The sequence below is a fragment of the Dermochelys coriacea genome, chromosome 3 (genome assembly GCF_009764565.3).
Source record: "Dermochelys coriacea isolate rDerCor1 chromosome 3, rDerCor1.pri.v4, whole genome shotgun sequence".
Taxonomy (NCBI): Eukaryota; Metazoa; Chordata; order Testudines; family Dermochelyidae; genus Dermochelys; species Dermochelys coriacea.
Genome location: NC_050070.1, coordinates 120,530,863 through 120,550,083, shown reverse-complemented (window position 1 = coordinate 120,550,083; position 19,221 = coordinate 120,530,863). Strand labels below are relative to the sequence as shown.

Below are 19,221 nucleotides of genomic sequence, written 5' to 3'. Positions count from 1 at the left end.
TAATCATTTTTGTTGCTCTTCTCTGGACTTTTTCCAATTTATCCAGATCTTTCCTGAAATATAGCACCCAGAACTGGACATACTACTTCAGTTGAAGCCTAATCAGCATGGAGCAGAGCAGAAGAATTACTTCTGGTGTCTTGCTTACAACAAAATGTCAGCATGAAATTGTTTACAAATGTTATTAAAAGTTTTTCAGATGTAAAAATAACCGCTAAACAGCACTCAGATTCTATAAGTCAATTATAGCTGAAATAGAGCAGAAATACACAATCAAAGAGAACATATGCAAGTTTTCATCAGTCTAGACTCAACCTAATGGTGAATCAGATACCTCATCAATTAGCAAAATGAGCTGACCTCTTAATATCACTCTTGTCCCCGCCTCCCAACCCAATATTACATCTTGTTGCAATGTTGCCAATTCTCCTGATTTCGTCAGGAGTCTTGCAATATTTGGTGTTTTCTTAAAGTTCTGGAAGTCACCTGACTACACCAAAATCTCAGCTTTCTTTTTTTAAGTTTCTAGCTTTCATGGTTTTAAACATAAGCTTTGAAATATCAATGCTAAAGATTCAAACACCAGAAGGCAAAGAAAAAGAACTCAACATATATTATTTAAAAAGTTTCATGACTTCTTGGACTGCCTCATGATTTTTGGCACGCTTAGGGTTGGCAGTTACATTTTAAAAGTCATAATGTTTATCTGTTTTCTAAAAAAAAAGCAGATAAAGCACGGTATCTGCTAAAGGAAAAGGTATCTATCACGTGTTGAAGAGTGACAGAAATAGTACAGATTAGGAATATAAAAGCGAGCAAGGAGTTAAATGACAGGTTTCAGAGTAGCAGCCGTGTTAGTCTGTATTCGCAAAAAGAAAAGGAGTACTTGTGGCACCTTAGAGACTAACAAATTTATTAGAGCATAAGCTTTCGTGAGCTACATGCATCCGATGAAGTGAGCTGTAGCTCACGAAAGCTTATGCTCTAATAAATTTGTTAGTCTCTAAGGTGACAAATAGTACTCCTTTTCTCAAGGAGTTAAATGAGTCCTTGAAATAGTCAGCAAAAGCTCTCTGTGCCTTAGTTTCCCCATCTGTACCATGGGGATAACAATGCTGACCTTCATTGTAATGCGCTTTGAGATCTTCTGATGAAAAGCACTATAAATGTTACAGGTTTCAGAGTAGCAGCCGTGTTAGTCTGTATTCGCAAAAAGAAAAGGAGTACTTGTGGCACCTTAGAGACTAACAAATTTATTAAATAAATTTGTTAGTCTCTAAGGTGCCACAAGTACTCCTTTTCTTTTTATAAATGTTAGGTATTATTTGCCGTGTTGTAGCTGTGTTGGTCCCAGAATATTAGAGAGGCAAGGTGTCTCTCAGGTATTATTACTAATGAGCATATGTACATTGAGCTTTAGGAAACAGAGAATAAAACCTATTTTTCCTTTATTAAAAAGTGTATCTTGCAGCAACGGAAAATACACTCTAGTGTCACTATTGTAAAAGTATGCACCTTGCCGAAGACCAGGACCCCACTGAGCTAGGCCCTATACAAACACAGAGCAAAAAGACGTTCCCTGTCCCAAATTGTTTAGATTACTGCAGAATACTTTCCTATTTTTAAGAAACAAAGGCTGCCCCAGAAAACGGACCGTCCATAACACACATGCAGCGGTAAGCCACACACCACGCAGCGGATAAGCCTGCCTGGCTCGCCAAGACCTTTACAGGCGCCCTCAGCCGCTGTTTTTAACTCGCCCCTTCAGGCTGACTGTGCATCCGATGAAGGGAGCTGTAGCTCGGGAAAGCTTGTGCGCAAATAAATGTGTTAGGCTCTAAGGGGCCGCAAGTCCTCCTGCTCTTTTTGTCAATACTCTGTCACACACCCGCCCCTAAAACTGCCCCGCCGAGCCCCGCTCGCTCGCAGCTGGGGGGGGGGGCTCATTTTAAGGCAGTTTTGACGCCTGGGGGGTGGGGGGGCATCACGGGAGGGAGGCAGGAGACACCTCCCCGCCCTTAGCTGACGCTAGAAGAGACTGGCGCGGCGGGTCTGGGCGGCTTGGGGAAGCGTGCGAGGGACTCTGAGCCGAGCGGGGCCGGCTGCGCAGGCGGGGGCTGGGCGAGCGCGTCCCTGCCGGGCTCGGTTTCCATCCGGGTTGCAGGGAGGAGCCTGGCTCGCCGGCCCGAGCATGGTGCCGGCGGCTGGCGCGGGGGACGCCGAGGGCGCCGCTGCTCCCGCTGAGGGGAGCCCCGGGCTGGGGTCGCCCGTGGCGGGGGCGGGCCGTCACCCTGCAGCAGCCCAGGACAAGTTCTTCCTCATCAAAGGTGCGGAGAGCCGGGGGGGGGGGGTGGGGTAAAGGCCCCATGTGGGGGCGCTGCTGCTCTGCCCAGTCTCCACAAGGGGGGAAGATTCCCCCCCCTTCCTCATCACAGCAATGGCAGAGGCTGTGTCCCAGGGCGGGCAGTGGGGCTGGCTGGGGGGGCCCCTGGCCATAGTCTTGGCTGTAACAAGAAGGTCCCAAGGATGCCGCTGCTTCTCCGCTCCCCAGCTGAGCTGAGTGCCCCACTCCCTGCCCTTTGCTTCCTTGGCGGATTTATGGGTTGCAGGAGGGGCCATGGCTGCTCTAGCAGGTGCTGGGGCTTCAGCCACATCTTGGTACTGCCCGCCTCTGCCCGCCCACCCCCATCTCTGAGGGGTGGTTCCCCCTGCACTGCTGTTGCCGCAGCCCCAGCGCCCCGTTCCAGCCCCAAAGGGAGCAAGGGGACCGTCCCTTTGGGTGGGACCCGCTGCTGCTTCTTCAGCTTGCTCAGAGGGGAGCAAGAGAGTGCAAGCGGGTTTGGACATGCTCTGAAGCTACTGCACTTGTCCCAAAGCCATCACTCTGTATCTGAGCTCTCAGGCCTCCTCCTCAGAGGAAACCTGCACAACAGCTTCAAAAGATGAGCCTGGGAGCTTAAATTCACACCTTTGCTAGACCCTACAAAATATGGACTGAACAGACGCACTGGATTTATGGCTCATTACAACAATTTGTAACCCTCCTAACCAGCCCATGACTGGAGAGTTATTAATGGGCAGCTTCACCTTGAATGATCCTTTGAAATATGTGTTGGCTAAACAGTCTATTCCATTTTATGTTTATCAATGAAATCTGAGTACATTTCCCAGACCTGAAGAAGAACTCTGTGTAGTTCAAAAGCTTGTCTCTCTCACCAACGCAAGTTGGTTCAACAAAAGATATTACCTCACCCACCTTGTCTCTCTAGAGCAACTGAAAGTTGCACTTCCCCTTCTCCCCAAGACCTGCAGAAGCCCCTCAGCTACCACCATGGGGATAGAAATGGTGCTCTAGGCCACAACAGGAACAAAGCTGGAGAACAGCTGCTGAATGTGTCTTCAAATATGGGCAGATTTTCAGTCAGCAATTTGAACTGATGAACACTACAAGAAGCAGAGTTAAGTCTCCCCCTTGAAAGGGTGCTGAAGTGTATTGCCATGGGATACATAGCTCTTGAGAGACCCATGCTGCTGTGGGGCGATACTGCTCAGAGAGCACTGTAAAGGAGAAGGACCTTACCTGGAAAGCCTGGAGTCTGCCTGGTTTTATCTGACTTTCCTATAGATGAGTGCAGTGTAGTTGTAGCTGTGTCAGTCCCAGAATATTAGAGAGACAAGATGGACGAAGTAATATCTTTTATTGTACCAACTTCTGTTGGTGAGAGAGACAAGCTTTTGAACCACACAGACCTGACCAGAAGAAGAGTTCTGAGTGGCTCTAAATCTTCTCCCTCTCAACAACAGAAGTTGCCTTACCCATCTTTCCTATAGATGATCAGTCTCTACATGGATTTACTGGCCATGTGCCCTTTCTCTTCACCAGCAGTGTGAAGTAGCAAATCAGAGTTTTAATTTGCTGATAAAAACTAATCATTGACTTTTAAAGTACTATATTACAAAACATTCCTTGTCATTCACTAGATTGAGAAAATGAGCAGTTTGACAGCTATTCCATTCCCTTAGGCAGCTGCTGATAGATCTGCACTTCTGATTTTTTTTTTAATGTTTGAACATTATTTTTTTCCAGGAAATAAATGCATTATTTTAAATTTCTTAAATTTTGTTGGCAGGTGGAATTTTTCTAGGTACTGTTGCTACTGCAGGAATGATAGCTGGTTTTGGTACAACACTTGCTATGGCTAAAAAGAAAAACCCCAACTGGTTCGATAAGGTTTGTCTCTTTTAAAGTACTATACAACCACGCAAAAGTAAAAATAAAATTTTTGCTTCCTAGTGTATTATTGCATGCTAATTTTGGCTATACTAATTGTTAATGGTATAGTAGTTTTTATAACCAGGAGGCCTGATTTTGCGTCAATGAGAGCAGGAGTTAATTCTAAGTTAGGCATTAGTGTTCCTTACTGCTGTAGTGGCAGACCTGGGCTGGTTATAATAAAATCCATAAAAAGTTTATTCAGTCTGCTGTGATCATATTACTATAATCCAATGAAAAATATGAAATAAATTTATCTCAGTTCAGGGAGACTACACCTGTATTCCCCCTTTGTGGCCAATTAAGGGCACAGACGCTAGGCTTCTGGCTCTCCAGCCATTGTCTCTCTTGGGTGGAGACATGCATCTCTTACTTTTCTGACTGGGATATTTCCAGGCTGCACAGCTCCCTAATTATACTATAAATTCACCAGCAAAGTCAGACTGTCTAAGCAGACCTGTTTGTTTTCTCTTCAGAGACTAATAACAATGTTACCTCACAGCACTTTCTGTGCAAACTTATTTATTCTTAGGGTAAAAGCATTACAGAGAAAACATATTAAAAACAATAAAAGAACCTACATGCACACTAATAAGCTTACCAGAGATCAGTCCAACTCCAGCATGGGTTCTGGCAGGTGATTAGTCCTTCAGATCCCACAAAGGATTCTTGTCTAGGGTCACAAGTTTATAACAGACTCAGCACAGAACTAGCACACTCATGAAAAGTTTAGTCCAGCCTCATAGTTCAGGGCTCTTTACCTGCTTCTGGAAACCAGATTAATCAGTAGACAATGGGTTTTCCTCCTCAGGACATAGCTTCAAATGCCCTCCTAAGTACCTCTTAGGAAGCCCACTTTGCACATACTGTCCCTTTGAAGTTCATAACATTTCCCCAAGGTATACATTAGTCATTATCCTAGAAAAGTTACATACAGTCTTACAACAACACAAACAATTCTATTTTTAATACAATGGGTCCTTATACTTAAAAAATTTAACTTAATTCGCTAAGGTTTATCTGGGATATTGCAGGAAATTGCCCTCTGTCACAAAATTATTGAAACACAAAGCTGTTAAACAATACATTTGCAATTTAAAGCCCCGATTCTGCAAACATGGGTATACTTTACTCATATGAGTGGTCCCATTGACAAGTTTAAAGTTAAGCACACACATTTGCAAGATTACAACCTATATGATTAAATGAATATCATGTAGATAAATATTCTGTCACAGATAAACCTAGTGTGTGAATGATCACTGTTATAAATAAATATGCAGAAAGCTGTTTTAGTTAGATTATACAGAGAAAAACAAGGACATTTTAAATTAAAATGTTTACTCCATCTTTAACTTGTCCCATGCCACCTAGGTATTACAACACATGGTACATGTACTGGTCTGTAACTCACATGTATGTAACACTTGCAATAAGATAAATAAAAAATAGTGTTAGATCATTCAAAAAGCTTCTAAAATGTATTCAAGTTCAGGACATTCTGTGTGTATAATGAATGTAAGTAGGGAATTTTAAAATAAAGATTATGTAAATACATAATATTGACCTAGTAGAACATCTGTGCCATAAACATTTAGACCGAGAAACCTGTAAATAATTCTGCATTTTTAACTGCAAGGACAAACCTAATGATGGGACTATATGTGCAAATATATCTAATCTTGGAACAAAACACAACTATTCAAGAAGAGTTTTTCCTTAATCAGTTTTTCATTGAATGAGCATTTGTAAAATAAACACTTAGAATTGATCAAACACTAAAACTACTATAATATCTATTGCACCCAAGAGATACCTCATCCTCTAAATCCTTTCGATTTGACATACAAAATCATATCTTTTTATTCATTGTACTTTCTATTAAGTTTATCACAGCGTTTATTCTGAACCCTTAAAATCTCTTCTTTTGGAGGAGGGAATATCCGAGATCCATCCTTCATTTTGCAAAACCCTACTTTAGGCTGGGACACATTCTGTGGCTGTTCCATACTGATCCCATGTCACCTCTAATACTAGAATATCTAGCAAAAAATGCAAACGCCCTCTAATTTCAGATAGGTGAACTGTAAGATGCAGCATACACATTATTTCTGTGAGTAATGTAATAATTCTTCTAAAGACAAACTAATAGAAGATAAATTATCAAAATCTAGATAATTTAAAATAAGAAAATAAACAGCAGGGTACTTTTAGTAGCAGAAAACCAACAGGGATCAGTTTTTTTTTTAACATCCCATCCTCTCCAACAGTGACAAATGTTTTTACAGTTTAGCACAGTGGTGGGCAACCTGCAGCCTGTGGGCCGCACGTTACTCGTCAGGATAATCCGCCGGAGGGCTGCGAGACAGTTGTTTACATTGACCGCTCGCAGGCATGGCCAATGGGAGCAGAGGGGAGCGGCAAAGCATGGCTGTTGGGAGGTGTGGGCGGCCATGTCTACGGACGGCCAACGTCAGCAAAATGTCTCACGACCTGCCAGCGGATTACCCTGACGGGGGGTTGCGTGTCACCCACAGGCCGCAGGTTGCCCACCACTGGTTTAGCACAATTATTATTATGTTCAGAAGAGCCTTGTGTTACTAGAATACTGGGAAAGATGTGATGTAGGTGAGGATTAAGGTACACTGGGTGAGATTTTTTTGGAAAAACTTGCAGAGTGCCTTCCTGCCTTATACCTGGCTTTAGTAAGTGATAAAAGATTTTGATGAATATTAAACTTCACTGGATTTAAAAATAAACAAGCCAGGTTAATTGTAGAATGTATTTATACATTGTTTTGTGACTGTATTGTATATTGTATGGCCTATTTAGATTTGAAATATACAAAGAATTACTTAGTCTAACAATGCCCAGATTTTTTAACCTTCAAAGCTGTCTGCAAAACTCATCTTTCTCTCTCAGCTTTTGGTTATATTTATAGTATATATACTATAGTATATATAAGTTATAGTATCGGTTATTATGTTTTGTTTTGTTCTACTTAGAGTGTGTGAGTATAGTGTCATTGGCTTTTATACGTGTAATTATTTGTAATTAATTTTGTGACATTCAAGTTTTGTAAGATATGTAGAAACTAAGACAGTTGTCTCATTTTAAAAATATTAAGAAGTAGGCACATTGTATCATAATGTAATTCCACAAATTATATAAATCCTGTTTCAAATAGCACAGTTGGTTTCATTCGGACTAGCTATTACTTTTTACCATCTTGTAATGATGTTTTAAAACAACTTTTTCCTGGACATTACATTAACACCATTTCAGATCTGTATGCTCTCCACTGGCTCACCTGCCCTACTACTCAATATGAAATTAATCTAGAGTGACATTAAGATGACACTGAAGTGTATGTAGATTGGACGTGGCACCAAATGAAGTGAAGGATTTTCCTTTTTGGTTGAAACCTATATTTGCTGCTAGCCCTGCAACTGAATTAAAACAGTTTATCAACAAACATCAGTGTCTACCACGAACTAGAACCTTATAGAGCATAAAAAGGAAATTCTGCTTTTTGTCATGCTGATTGTGAGGATAGCTGGTGAACAGTTTCACAAGACTGAGGCTAGACTTTGAAAACGGTATAACTGTCAACAAAAGAATGGCTGAGGACTAGTCACCAAACCAGAAAAGTAGCTCTGTAGTAGCATTATTAATTTCATTTAGAATAGTATATTTTAGAGCATTGAACATTATCATTTGTAATAATACAACTTTTAAATGATATTGTACAAAAGTAAAAGCATAACCATGAATAACTAGCTTTAAAATTAAATGTAGTCATCATAGAGGTAAAATGCATAGTTAAAATGAATAATGTTTTTATGCTTACAAAAGTGAGAGACTAACAGCAGGGGTAAGAGCCAGGCATGATGCAGGAAAGGACTGCAGTAAATAAGTAAATAAGTAAAATCCGTTTATTCATGTCTGACTCTTGGTGAAACCATAGCAGAATTTTCAGACGCCTTCTCAATCCATCACTAGCTTTGAGCACTCAGCAGCTGACCTCCCAGTGATCTGCTGGACACCATTTATCCATCTTCTCGCTGGTCATGCCCTATTACGATGACCTGGCACCATTCCTTACATGATCCCTACCAAATTCACAGCCATGAAAAACATGTCGGAGACCATGAAATCTGGTTTCCCACCGTGAAATCAGGTCTTTTGTGTGCTTTTACCCTATACTATACAGATTTCACAGGGGAGACCAGCGTTTCTCAAATTGGGGATTCTGACCCAAAAGGAATTGCGGGGGGGGGGGTCACAAGATTATTTTAGGGGGGGTCATGGTAATACCAGCTTAGTTCTGCACTGACTTCAGAGCTGGGCAGCTGGAGAGCAGCAGCTGGTGGCTGGAGAGTGGCAGCTGGCGGCTGGGGTCCCAGCTCTGAAGGCAGCACCCCGGCAGCAGCAGCGTAGAAGTAAGGGTGGCAAAATCATACCATGCCACTCTTACTTCTGCGCTGCTGCCTTCAGAGCTGGGCGGCTGGAGAGTGGCAGCTGCTGACTGAGGGCCCAGCTCTTCAGGCAGCAGCGCATAAGTAAGGGTGGCAATAACATACCATGTCATACTTACTTCTGCACTGTTGCTCGCGGCGGCTCTGCCTTCAGAACTGGGCTCCTAGTTAGCAGCCGCCGCTCTTCAGCTGCTCAGCTCTGAAGGCAGCACCGCTACCAGCAGCAGTGCAGAAGTAAGGGTAGCAGTACTGCAACCCGCCCCCCCAACTCATTTTTGGGGCAGTACCCCTACAGTTACAACACTGAAATTTCAGATTTAAATAGCTGAAATCATGAAATTTATTATTTTTAAAATCTTATGATTGTGAAATTGACCAAAATGGACCATGAATTTATAGGGCCCTAATAATGACTTTCTCAAGGTTATTTCCATCTCTGTGCCTGATGTGACCACAGTACACAAATTTGCATCTTTTGATTAGGAAAGTATGAGGCAAGGCCCCAATCCTTTAGATGCTTATGTAAATGCTTAACTTTACTCCCATGAATTGAAATCATTGAAATTGAATCAGTGTAACTACTCATGAGAGCAAAGTTAAGCATGTATGAAATACCTGGAGGACAAGCTCTGATAATGTACCTTAATTCTGACTTGCAACACCCCAAAGCAGAAACTGCCAATTAAGAGATTTTTTAAAAATAAAATCCAGTGCCATTAAAGGAAAAACTCGTAATTTCTTTTTCTTGTGATTTAGGTTCCAATCCTACAAAGATTTGTGCATGCATTTAACTTAACTCACAGTGGGGTCAATCATGTCAGGTGCTGAGAACTCTGGCCCCAGTCCAGCAAAGCAGTGAGCATGACTTTCTGTAGGTGATGCAATGCATTAAATGATCATACACCTGACCATAACAGACACCTATATCCATCACACAATTCAATACATATGGTAACATGTTCAGAAGAAACAGTACTGAACTATTAAAGATGCTGAAAGTGACCAAGTTTCTTTGGCAGTTATTCAAGGAATACAGACCACTGTCTATATTAGTACTATCCTACCATTACTACAATATTTGATAAAATAAATAACTACAAAACACAAAAATACTAAAGGTCAACATGTATGAAATAACTTTTTGTTATTGAACTAAGCTCTACTCTCTGGTGTTACTGTCATATGCTGTTGAATCTTTAGTTCAATAGTAGAGTTTGCTAAAGAGACAAATGCATAGAGCAAAAATTTTTCTTGTCTTAGATATTTTAAAATCCTTTTGTTACTGAACCTTGATCTTTTTATCTTGATTCTAGGGTATTACTGCCACAGCTGCATTACCAGAGAATGGTTCATTGCTGGCCTTACGAGCCTTGGGGTGGGGTTCACTGTATGCCTGGTGTGGAGTTGGGCTGTTCAGTTTTGCCATCTGGAAGGCTTTGGGAGTTCACAGTGTGAGTACACACATCATTTTCTCACAAATTGTGATTTAGGTATGGAATGTCTTTCGTGGCTCCTCCGCACCACTTGAGCCCTACAGAGTGCCATCTGCAGAGGTGTATGCTAAGGGAGAATGGCTGCTCAATGGCCTCTGTGCACCAGAAAGCAGGGGCTTCATACTAGCCACAAATAGGCTGTTTTGGAAGGGGCTGTTGTGGGTGATGTGGGAGAGGAATGATTCATACCATACTTATATGAACCAGTATTCTAGATCCTTCACATAGGGCCACTATTCCAGCCATAAGACTAGAATAGTAGCCGCAATTTTTCTTTGTGTTAGGAGGTGTGAATTCCAAGTTATCCCTTGCTTAGTTCCCCATACAGTCTGAGTTTTGCCTTTAGCACAATCTGTTTATTTTCAGCACCCTTCAGGCATGAAGTGTCCAAGTTTTGCATTAGTACTTCAGCAACATAAGAGCCATCTGTTTTTCTTTCAGATATCAATTTCCTCAATGGTGTGTTTCTGTAGAGAGTAAGGGGACAGTGGATGGAGATTTCATGTGAAATAGAAGGAGGGGGAATCTTGTGATGTCATCAGTAGGACCAAGGAGCTAGGGAAACATCCTTATACTGCAAGGAGTTCAAGCTATCTTCACACAGAGATGCTTATGCTCCAGTGCCACATAGTATTGAATATGAACAGTAAAGATCGTACAAGCATTTCATTTTGTTCCTGGTAGTGACCCATGCCCCTTGCTGCAGAGGAAGGTGAAAAACCTGTAGAGTTTCTGCAAATCTGACCTGGGGGGAATCTGCCATCAGGGCTCCCTGTGACTGCAAGTTTGGTGGAGCTGTCTGCTTCCCAAGCTGGAATGTTAATGAGTAGATTATGTTCTTGGCTACTTTAACAAACTACATAAATCTCCATAGCCAGCAAGAACTTCTCTCTTAGTTCCCAAAATGAAAAAAAACCTAAGCATACTCCAGCCTGATATTTTCCTTATTAAGCAAACCCCTATCTCCACACCTTCCTCTGGCCCCACTGTGAATTACCTCATAACCCTTCTACTAGTAAGTCGTGTGTCATGGCCCTACTTCCCCTGGCATTTTTCCTAGCAGAACATTTGACCCCAAAATATAGTGTTCCACACACACACACTCACATTATTCTTAATAGAATAGGAACAAGTGAAGGGAGGCAGAGCTTTCAGTTAGGACATGAGACAAATGCAAAGCAATTTTGTTTAAACTCAAACACTTTATCAGGCTGCAGGGGGTACAATGTAGGAAAGAGGATGGGGACACCCAATTATCTCCTTTACATGCTGAGCTCCAACACGTCACTCAGCAGCCAAAATGATGCTTTCCACAGTATATTGCTGATTCTTATTTCCATTCAGTCAAAGCACTTCAGGCGGTGCCAAAGGATGGCAAGATTTGTCTCTAGTCAGTAATTTCTGATAATTCTGTTTTATTGAGCTTAGTTTGTATTTTCCTGAGAAGTTCAGATCTACCCTGACACTGGCCCAATAGCCTACCTGCCCCCCACTGATGTATATTATTCTGTTAGCTTTTTAAAATCTTCAGATCTTAGAGAAATTGGCATATCCCACATCTGATAATGTGGATTAGCACTGATTATTGGGTGAGTCTCACCCACATGCTCAGGGTCTGACTGATCATCATATTTGGGGTCAGGAAAGAATTTCCCCCCAGGTCAGATTTGCAGAGACCCTATGGGTTTTTTGTCTTCCTCTGCAGCAAGGGGCATGGGTCACTTGCAGGTTTGAACTAGAGTAAATGGTGGATTCTCTGTAACGTGAAGTCTTTAAATCAAGATTTGAGGACTTCAGTAACTCAGCCAGAGGTTATGGGCCTACAAGAGGAGTGAGTGGGTGAGGTTCTGTGGCCTGCAATATGTAAGAGATCAGACTAGATGATCATGACTGTGCCTTCTTGCATTAAAGTCTGAGTCTTTTGCACAATCAAAAATTGATGTTTTATACTAACCACTGTCATGTATTTGTTTCTCCTCTCCTGATCTTATCATGCACCTACTGAACTGTAAATGTTTAAAGTATCTACAGGTACAAAACCCAAAGTTTACTGTAAATGAAAAGTTTTCTAACCAAACAAAGAATTTCCTCTGAATATAAGTAATATTTCTGAGGAAAGTCATCTTTTTGTATTGTTGCTGGTGGTTTTTTGACCAGCCCTTTAACATACTTTACAGAAGCAAGGGTTGAATATCAAAATAGCGTCATCTAGAGTTTAGACATTAGTTTCCAGAGGTATCTCCCAAGAGCTATCTCTGGAAACTCACATTGCAACATTGCTATCATTCCCTTAGTTCTAGTTTTGCATGTGTTAGACAATCATTTTGACCAGGAGTTGCTGATGTATATTTTTTTCCTGTATCCAGGGAAACAAGTGCATGCTTTTTGGAAAGTTATCAATTGCTATCATGTGTGCAGAGGTATAGACCTACAAAATGGCCTGTTAAAAATGTTAGCTTGTTTAACGTATAGATGTGGAATGATGAAGTACCAGGCAAAAATCAGCTTTGATGGTAATGCTGTACTAATAGTTACTTTTAAGAGTGAACTTAAGTTCCTTTGCACATAAAACTGTTAAAGCTACAATAGTGATTATAGTTTGTAACCCGAGCTCAACATTTTCAAACCAGGGTACATGCATACTTAGACACCTAAATAAAAATGTACCTTCTGCTCCCATTGGCTTCATTAGTAACTGTGACACTCAGATGTTAGGGCTTATGGACTGCATTGATCTGGCCCTGATAGCAATGTACCTGCCATAAAACTATTCTAATTAGTTCGTGCAAAAATATGTGGAGGAAAGTGATGAGCATGTCATGCAACTTGTCTACCACATGCCTGGAAGTAAAGCCCTGCAGTGGGACTGGGATCCTGCAGTCCCCCAGGATCTGCTGCCATAATAGCAGGAGCGGGATAAAAATGCAACAAACAATGCAGGAGTGGGTGAGAGTGGGTACTGCACTGCGGGATGGAAGTGGCATTAAAAAAAAAACTACCCCATGCTGGGCTCTACCTGGAAGTATAAAATTAAAAACAATGTAGAAAGTTACAATATTTAAGAGCTATTTAAGGGTTAACAGAGGTGGATGAAGGAAAGGAGACTCAGTGATACTCTTTTATAAGAGCAGTGAAACTTGAGTTGTCCTGACAGAATTGGTATAATTAAGGGTAGAAATGATGCCAGCAGTTATTGTGATCTATTGTAGTGCACAGCTATGAAGGCAGAGGCATTTATTAGCCTGGGTTGTTGTATTTAATTGTCAAACATCAAGGTTGCACTTACTTCCGTGCAAAACAAAATCTTCCCTAGGAGACTTCTGAAGACCAAGAGGACATTTGTCTAACAGTCTCCATCTAAGGATAGTGCCATCTAAAGACAGAACTGGAGAGAACATCTCTGATGTGTTTGCATTGTGCACGGCACCACAGCTACATCTGCTGGCAGGAGATAAAATAAGCACACTTAAAAAATGACATTTCATAAACATTTTAATTTTACTTGCTGGGATTATTTTTGTATGTTTACACAAAAAGTTATTTCATACATGTTGACCTTTAGTATTTTTGTGTTTTGTAGTTATTTATTTTATCAAATATTGTAGTAATGGTAGGATAGTACTAATATAGACAGTGGTCTGTATTCCTTGAATAACTGCCAAAGAAACTTGGTCACTTTCAGCATCTTTAATAGTTCAGTACTGTTTCTTCTGAACATGTTACCATATGTATTGAATTGTGTGATGGATATAGGTGTCTGTTATGGTCAGGTGTATGATCATTTAATGCATTGCATCACCTACAGAAAGTCAGTCAGAATTTAAATTAATGAAAAAAATCTAGCACATTTACTTCTACATTTTATACTACAGCAGACCCTTGCTAGAATGCACATCGCTATAGCATGGATTCACATATAGCGTGGTCACGGCGATGGATCCCAAATTTAAATATTTAAATTGGGATCCATGGTTACACGGTCCCAGCTATAACGTGGTCCCCGCGTTAACGTGATACTGCGTATGGATCCCAAACCCCATGTTCTAGCGAGGGTCCAGTGTATAACTTTTCCAATAATTTGTTTTCATTAATGTGTTCATGTGGTTCAGAAGCAGTTGCAAAGCATTTGTGGTGAAGTTTCTTTACTGACTTAAGAACAACTAAAGCTACAACCTATTCTGGATGTTATATCCTTAAGCCTCCAGTAACAAGACTGTACACCACCACAACTTGTGCCTGCTGTAGGAGTAACCACAGAATTGTTATTGTCCGTTTCTAATATTGCAACTGTATGCTGGAGCCCTAGTCAGCAGCTGGGGACTGTCAGCCATGCCCATCTTAGGTTTTTGTCCCTTTCTTTAGGGCTCTATTTATTGTCTTTACAAAGAAAGAAAGAAAGAAAGAGCGTGCAAAATATCACAAACAGTCTGGTTGGGAGTTCAAACAGGGATCCTGTGGCAGCTACCACCTAAGACCCTTTCTAATCCTTGGGGCCTCCATAGGGCTTGGTTGCCTGCAGCCTTCTGCTCTGGTTACCAGAATATATCCTCTCTCCTGGTTCCCTCCCAGCCCCTTATGGAGCTCAACTCTCCTTTATATTATCTAGCTGAGAGTATGGGCCAGTCTTGAGGTGCTGACCTAGGCTGCCTTCCATCTAATGATTCAAAAGAAGAGACGCCCAAAGAAGACTGCAGGACTTCTCTGATCACAAGCCACAGATAGGGTAACATCTTATCCAAGTTCTGGGACACAGTAGTTCCAAATTTTCATAGCATTCCTTTTAACATGCAGTTAAACCTTTCTACCAATCCGTCTGTTTGCAGGGGGTAGAAAGAGGTTCTTACCAAGTGGACCTTCAGAAGGGCCAGTGCCTCCTGCATTAGTCATGATGTGAAGGCCATGCCCCAATCTGTCAGGATGATTCTTAGGCTCCCTACCCAGGAGAATACTTTCAGTAACTGTTGCCTGTGTGGTTGCAGAGCGCAAGGCCATGGCCTCCAGGTACTGCATGGTGAACTCTCCAATTACTAAAATAAATCAAAAAGAAAAGGAGTTCTTGTGGCACCTTAGAGACTAACAAATTTATTTGAGCATAATGCTCAAATAAATTTGTTAGTCTCTAAGGTTCCACAAGTACTCCTTTTCTTTTTGCGAATACAGACTAACATGGCTGCTACTCTGAAACCTAAAATAAATCAACATTCACTTGAACTCGGCTCTAGGACTCCTACAAGGCCTATCCTAACCCACTCAAATGGGGTGCCCACTAGTGGCTGAGGAATTAGGAGGCCCTTATGAGCCCAGTCCGTGGCCCACTAATTGGAATTCTGGGCAGGATGCATAATAATCCTTGATATCTTGGTAAATGCCTTGCCAAAAGAACCAGGCCAGTATCCTTTCCTTGGTTTTGTCCACCCCCAGGTGGCTGGACCAAGGTATATCATAAGCTAGTTTTAACACCTGGTTCCTGTATGGCCTGGGAACTGGGCTCTACGGGCGCCAGTCTGTTTGTCTTGGGACACCTTTATCAGGTGATCCCCCTCTAGTTCAAAAAGGGAGTCCTGAACAGGGTCAACCAGTACCCCATTCGCCCTAGTCGGTCACCATATAACAGTCTGAACACTGTATCCTCCCTGTGTCCCTAAATGAAGTTGTCTCCCTGGTTCAAGCCTGGCAGGTCTTCCCCTGCAGTTTGGGTCTGCCTGTTCTGGTGGGTGAACCCCAGGGAAGCCCAAATTACACTGCACTCCAGTGCCCTTCCCTAATCTCTTCCCCTTGGGCCCTGAGAGCTTCTATTCTGGCTTGATGCCATTCCTAGTGTGACTTGGGCCATAGATCAAACAGCATAAGATCAGAAAAGGGGAAGACTTCCTCAGGACTGTAGTCCCCCTAGGCACCAAGAGGGGGTTCTGATCCTGCTTTAATCACTGCCTTCAAAAGACTGGCTACCAGGCCCCAGTCTCAGCCTAACACCACTGTAGGCTAGGGCAGATACTGAGCTGCAGCCATACTCAAGTCAGCTTCTTGGGCCCCCATGGTCAATCTAACACTGACTGTGGGGTAAAGCAAGACATCTCCTGGAACGCAGCCACATACACCCATTCTGCGCCCCGTAGAGCCCTAGAAGCTACAAACTGCTCCTGTACAAATGTCTGTCCCAAGCCAGAATCTAGCACTGTGGTTCCCTCTATTGTGATTGGCACACAATACCTCTTCAGGCCAAGGGGTTCCTCCATGAATTCTAAAGCACAGGCATGGGTCTAGTCACACTGCATCTAGGGACTGTCTTTATACCCATGGCCTTTCTGACCTCAGGTAAAGCAAGTTAGGAGACATCCCCCAACCCTTTTATTTCATCAGTACCCCTCTACTACTGGCTCTTTACCTGTCATCCCTGGTGTACTTGTCAGGCTTGGCCCCAGGGCCAATCCCTTGGGAGAGCACAAACATATCCCACAGTCTACTGATGCTCTGCTTGAAGGGGGGTCTTGCAGCCTGTGCCCATCCTCTTATAGACTAAGGCAGTGGAGTTGGGATTCTTGGGCTTTTTTGTCAGTTGTCTAATTTTGCCTTCAGAAAGTGTTCCAAGAGGCGGATTGCCTCTTCTACACATATGAGTAGGGCGCCTTGGGTCTGGCCAGCAGGCTCTAGCAGAACTGTTCTAAGGTTACCAACGCCACTATTTGCGTGAGGGACTGATCATCTGTATTTAACCAACAAGTGCTAAAACCGTGGCACCACTGCACACCCTAAGGTGGAAGTCTGGGGAAAACAGTTTCTGTCTAGATCGCTGGTGATCCCCTTCTTCACTGAGCTGTAAGTGATGTAATATGGCAACCTTGAGCGTCCCATAATCTTTTGCTGCAGACACACCTAGAACCCAGTACTATACTTGTGCCTCTCCAGTTTGATAGGGTGCTATCTGGGTGGCCCAAGCTTTCCAGGGCCATAGTGGGTATTTACTACACTGCAGTTAAAAACCCGTAGCTGGCCCATGCCAGCTGACTTAGGCTCATGGGGCTCAGCCTAACGGGCTGTTAATGGCAGTGTATATATTCAGGCTCAGGCTGGAGCTCAACCTCTAGGACTCTGTAAAGTGGGAGGGTCCCAGAGTTTGGGCTGCAGCCAGAGCCCAAACATATACACCACAATTAAACACCCCCTTATCCCAGCCCCTTACCCCAACTCAGCTGGCATAGGCCAGCTGTGGGTGTCTAATTGCAGTGTAGACATATCATGATAGGTCTTAGCCACCCATTCAAAGGTTTCTAGGAAGGCCACCAGGTCATCTTCTGGTCCCATCTTAGTGAGGGCTCCTCCCTCCCACACTGGCAACCATGGCTCTGCATCAACCTGTGGAGCTTGGGGGTCCCAATTCAGACATTTGAGTATGACTGGCCGCTGGTCCTCCTGCTGGTTCTCCTCTCTTTGTAACTGCTGCTGTAACTGTTGCTGTGCTAGGATCAGTTGCAGCTTCTATTGTTGCGGCTCTCTCATCCATTTCCCAAGAATTGCAGGATCCATGTTTCTCCCTGGTCAATGGCAAGTTATGCCCATGTTCTCCACCAGTGTACACTCTAGCTATCAGTTGGGGATAGACTTGTCAGCCACACCCAGTTTAGGTTTCTGTCACTTTCTTCAGAGCTCTGTTTGTTGGCTTCACAAAGAGTGTAAAAAGTAACCCAAACAACACCTTGGTAGGGGGGACAGGGGTCATCTGGCCTCCAGTAGCTGCCAGGTAGGGCCCTTTCCAACTCCGGGGGCCTCTACAGCTACTACAGCCTCCTGCTCTGGTTACCAGAGTGTATCCTCTCTCTTGGTTCCCCCCTTGGAGCTGAGTTCTCCTTTATATTGTCCCGCTGAGCGTATGGGCCAATCATGAGATGCTGATCAGCTGTATCATCTGATTCAGAGCACCCTGTTTGCTGGGCTTCTCTATGGGGCAGGGTTGGCTGCTCCCTGTCCCCCAGTCCTGCCTCTGGGCTATTAAAGGACCAGATCGGGGTTTGGATCAGGCTCTGGGTGCAAAAGCATTGCAACCGAAGATCTTCTTTCTCAAGGTTAAATATATATTTTGCAGAATAGTGCAGAGAAAAAACTGTATTCTGCCTTAAAACAATTTAAGTTCTGCCTACTTCCATGCTCAAAAAAATAGTCAGAACACAGCATTCCTGTAAGTTTCATCAGGAATTTTTAGATGAAGTGTTTTTTTCATTAGAAAATGCTTGTTTATCAAAACCTAAACTTTTCGTGAGAAAGGGTCAATTTAGATGAATTTCCTGTTTCAACATTTTTAAGGGAAAAAAACCAGTTTTGAAGTTGTCATAAAGTTGCGTTTTGACATTTTCTAAATAAAAAGTTAATTTTTTCAGTTCTAAATGACTTTCTTAATTACATTTATCATAAAAAAAAGTTCAAAATTGAAACTAAACATTTTGAAATTGAGATGAACTGTTTTGATTGACTTGAACTGAACATTTTTTTTTAGTTTGGAAAAGTTTTAGAGATTTTTTTCATCCTGATTCAGGATGGGAAATTTTTTTGAAATCTCAAATATTTTAATGGGACAGGAAAACCTCACAGCTCTCTAAATGGCAGTGTTCTCCCGTTCTGCAACTAGTTCACCCACCACACACAATTTTTATTGTTTCTAAGCCATCTTCTAAATCTATATCTGAAATTAACTCTAATATATATTATACTTCTATGTCAGTTCAAGGTAACAAAGGCATTTGGGGAGTAAGACAGTGTAGTACCTTAGATTAGTCCTGATCCAGCAAAGCTCCCAAGCAGTGTCCGTAATTTTAAGCATACGGGTAATTTCATTAAACTCACATGGGACCTTAGTCCACTTCTTTCCATGTCTATAAACCTGCAGTGACGTACCTGGATATTCTGGCTGGAGGATAACTGCTGACAAAATGTATAACTGATTTTCTTTTTTAAACTAGTTTTCTAACTAAAAATCATCTACATT

The 19,221-nt window shown here is 42.4% G+C and overlaps 1 protein-coding gene across 2 annotated transcripts in view; it reads left to right on the top strand.

The window, feature by feature from the left end:
- Positions 1 to 2,088: 2,088 nt before the first annotated feature.
- TMEM242 (transmembrane protein 242) overlaps positions 2,089 to 19,221 on the top strand; it is a 32,127-nt gene continuing 14,994 nt past the window's right edge. The window contains exons 1-3 of one of the 2 annotated variants that reach the window (XR_006280443.1): positions 2,089 to 2,327; positions 4,131 to 4,231; positions 10,065 to 10,202. Coding sequence is in view for 1 of the 2 variants with exons in the window: in XM_038396128.2 (XP_038252056.1) it covers positions 2,192 to 2,327; positions 4,131 to 4,231; positions 10,065 to 10,202 (375 nt within the window). In the remaining variant the exon portion in view is untranslated. The remainder of the gene's footprint in view (positions 2,328 to 4,130; positions 4,232 to 10,064; positions 10,203 to 19,221) is intronic. The other variant, XM_038396128.2, reaches the window with a different exon arrangement.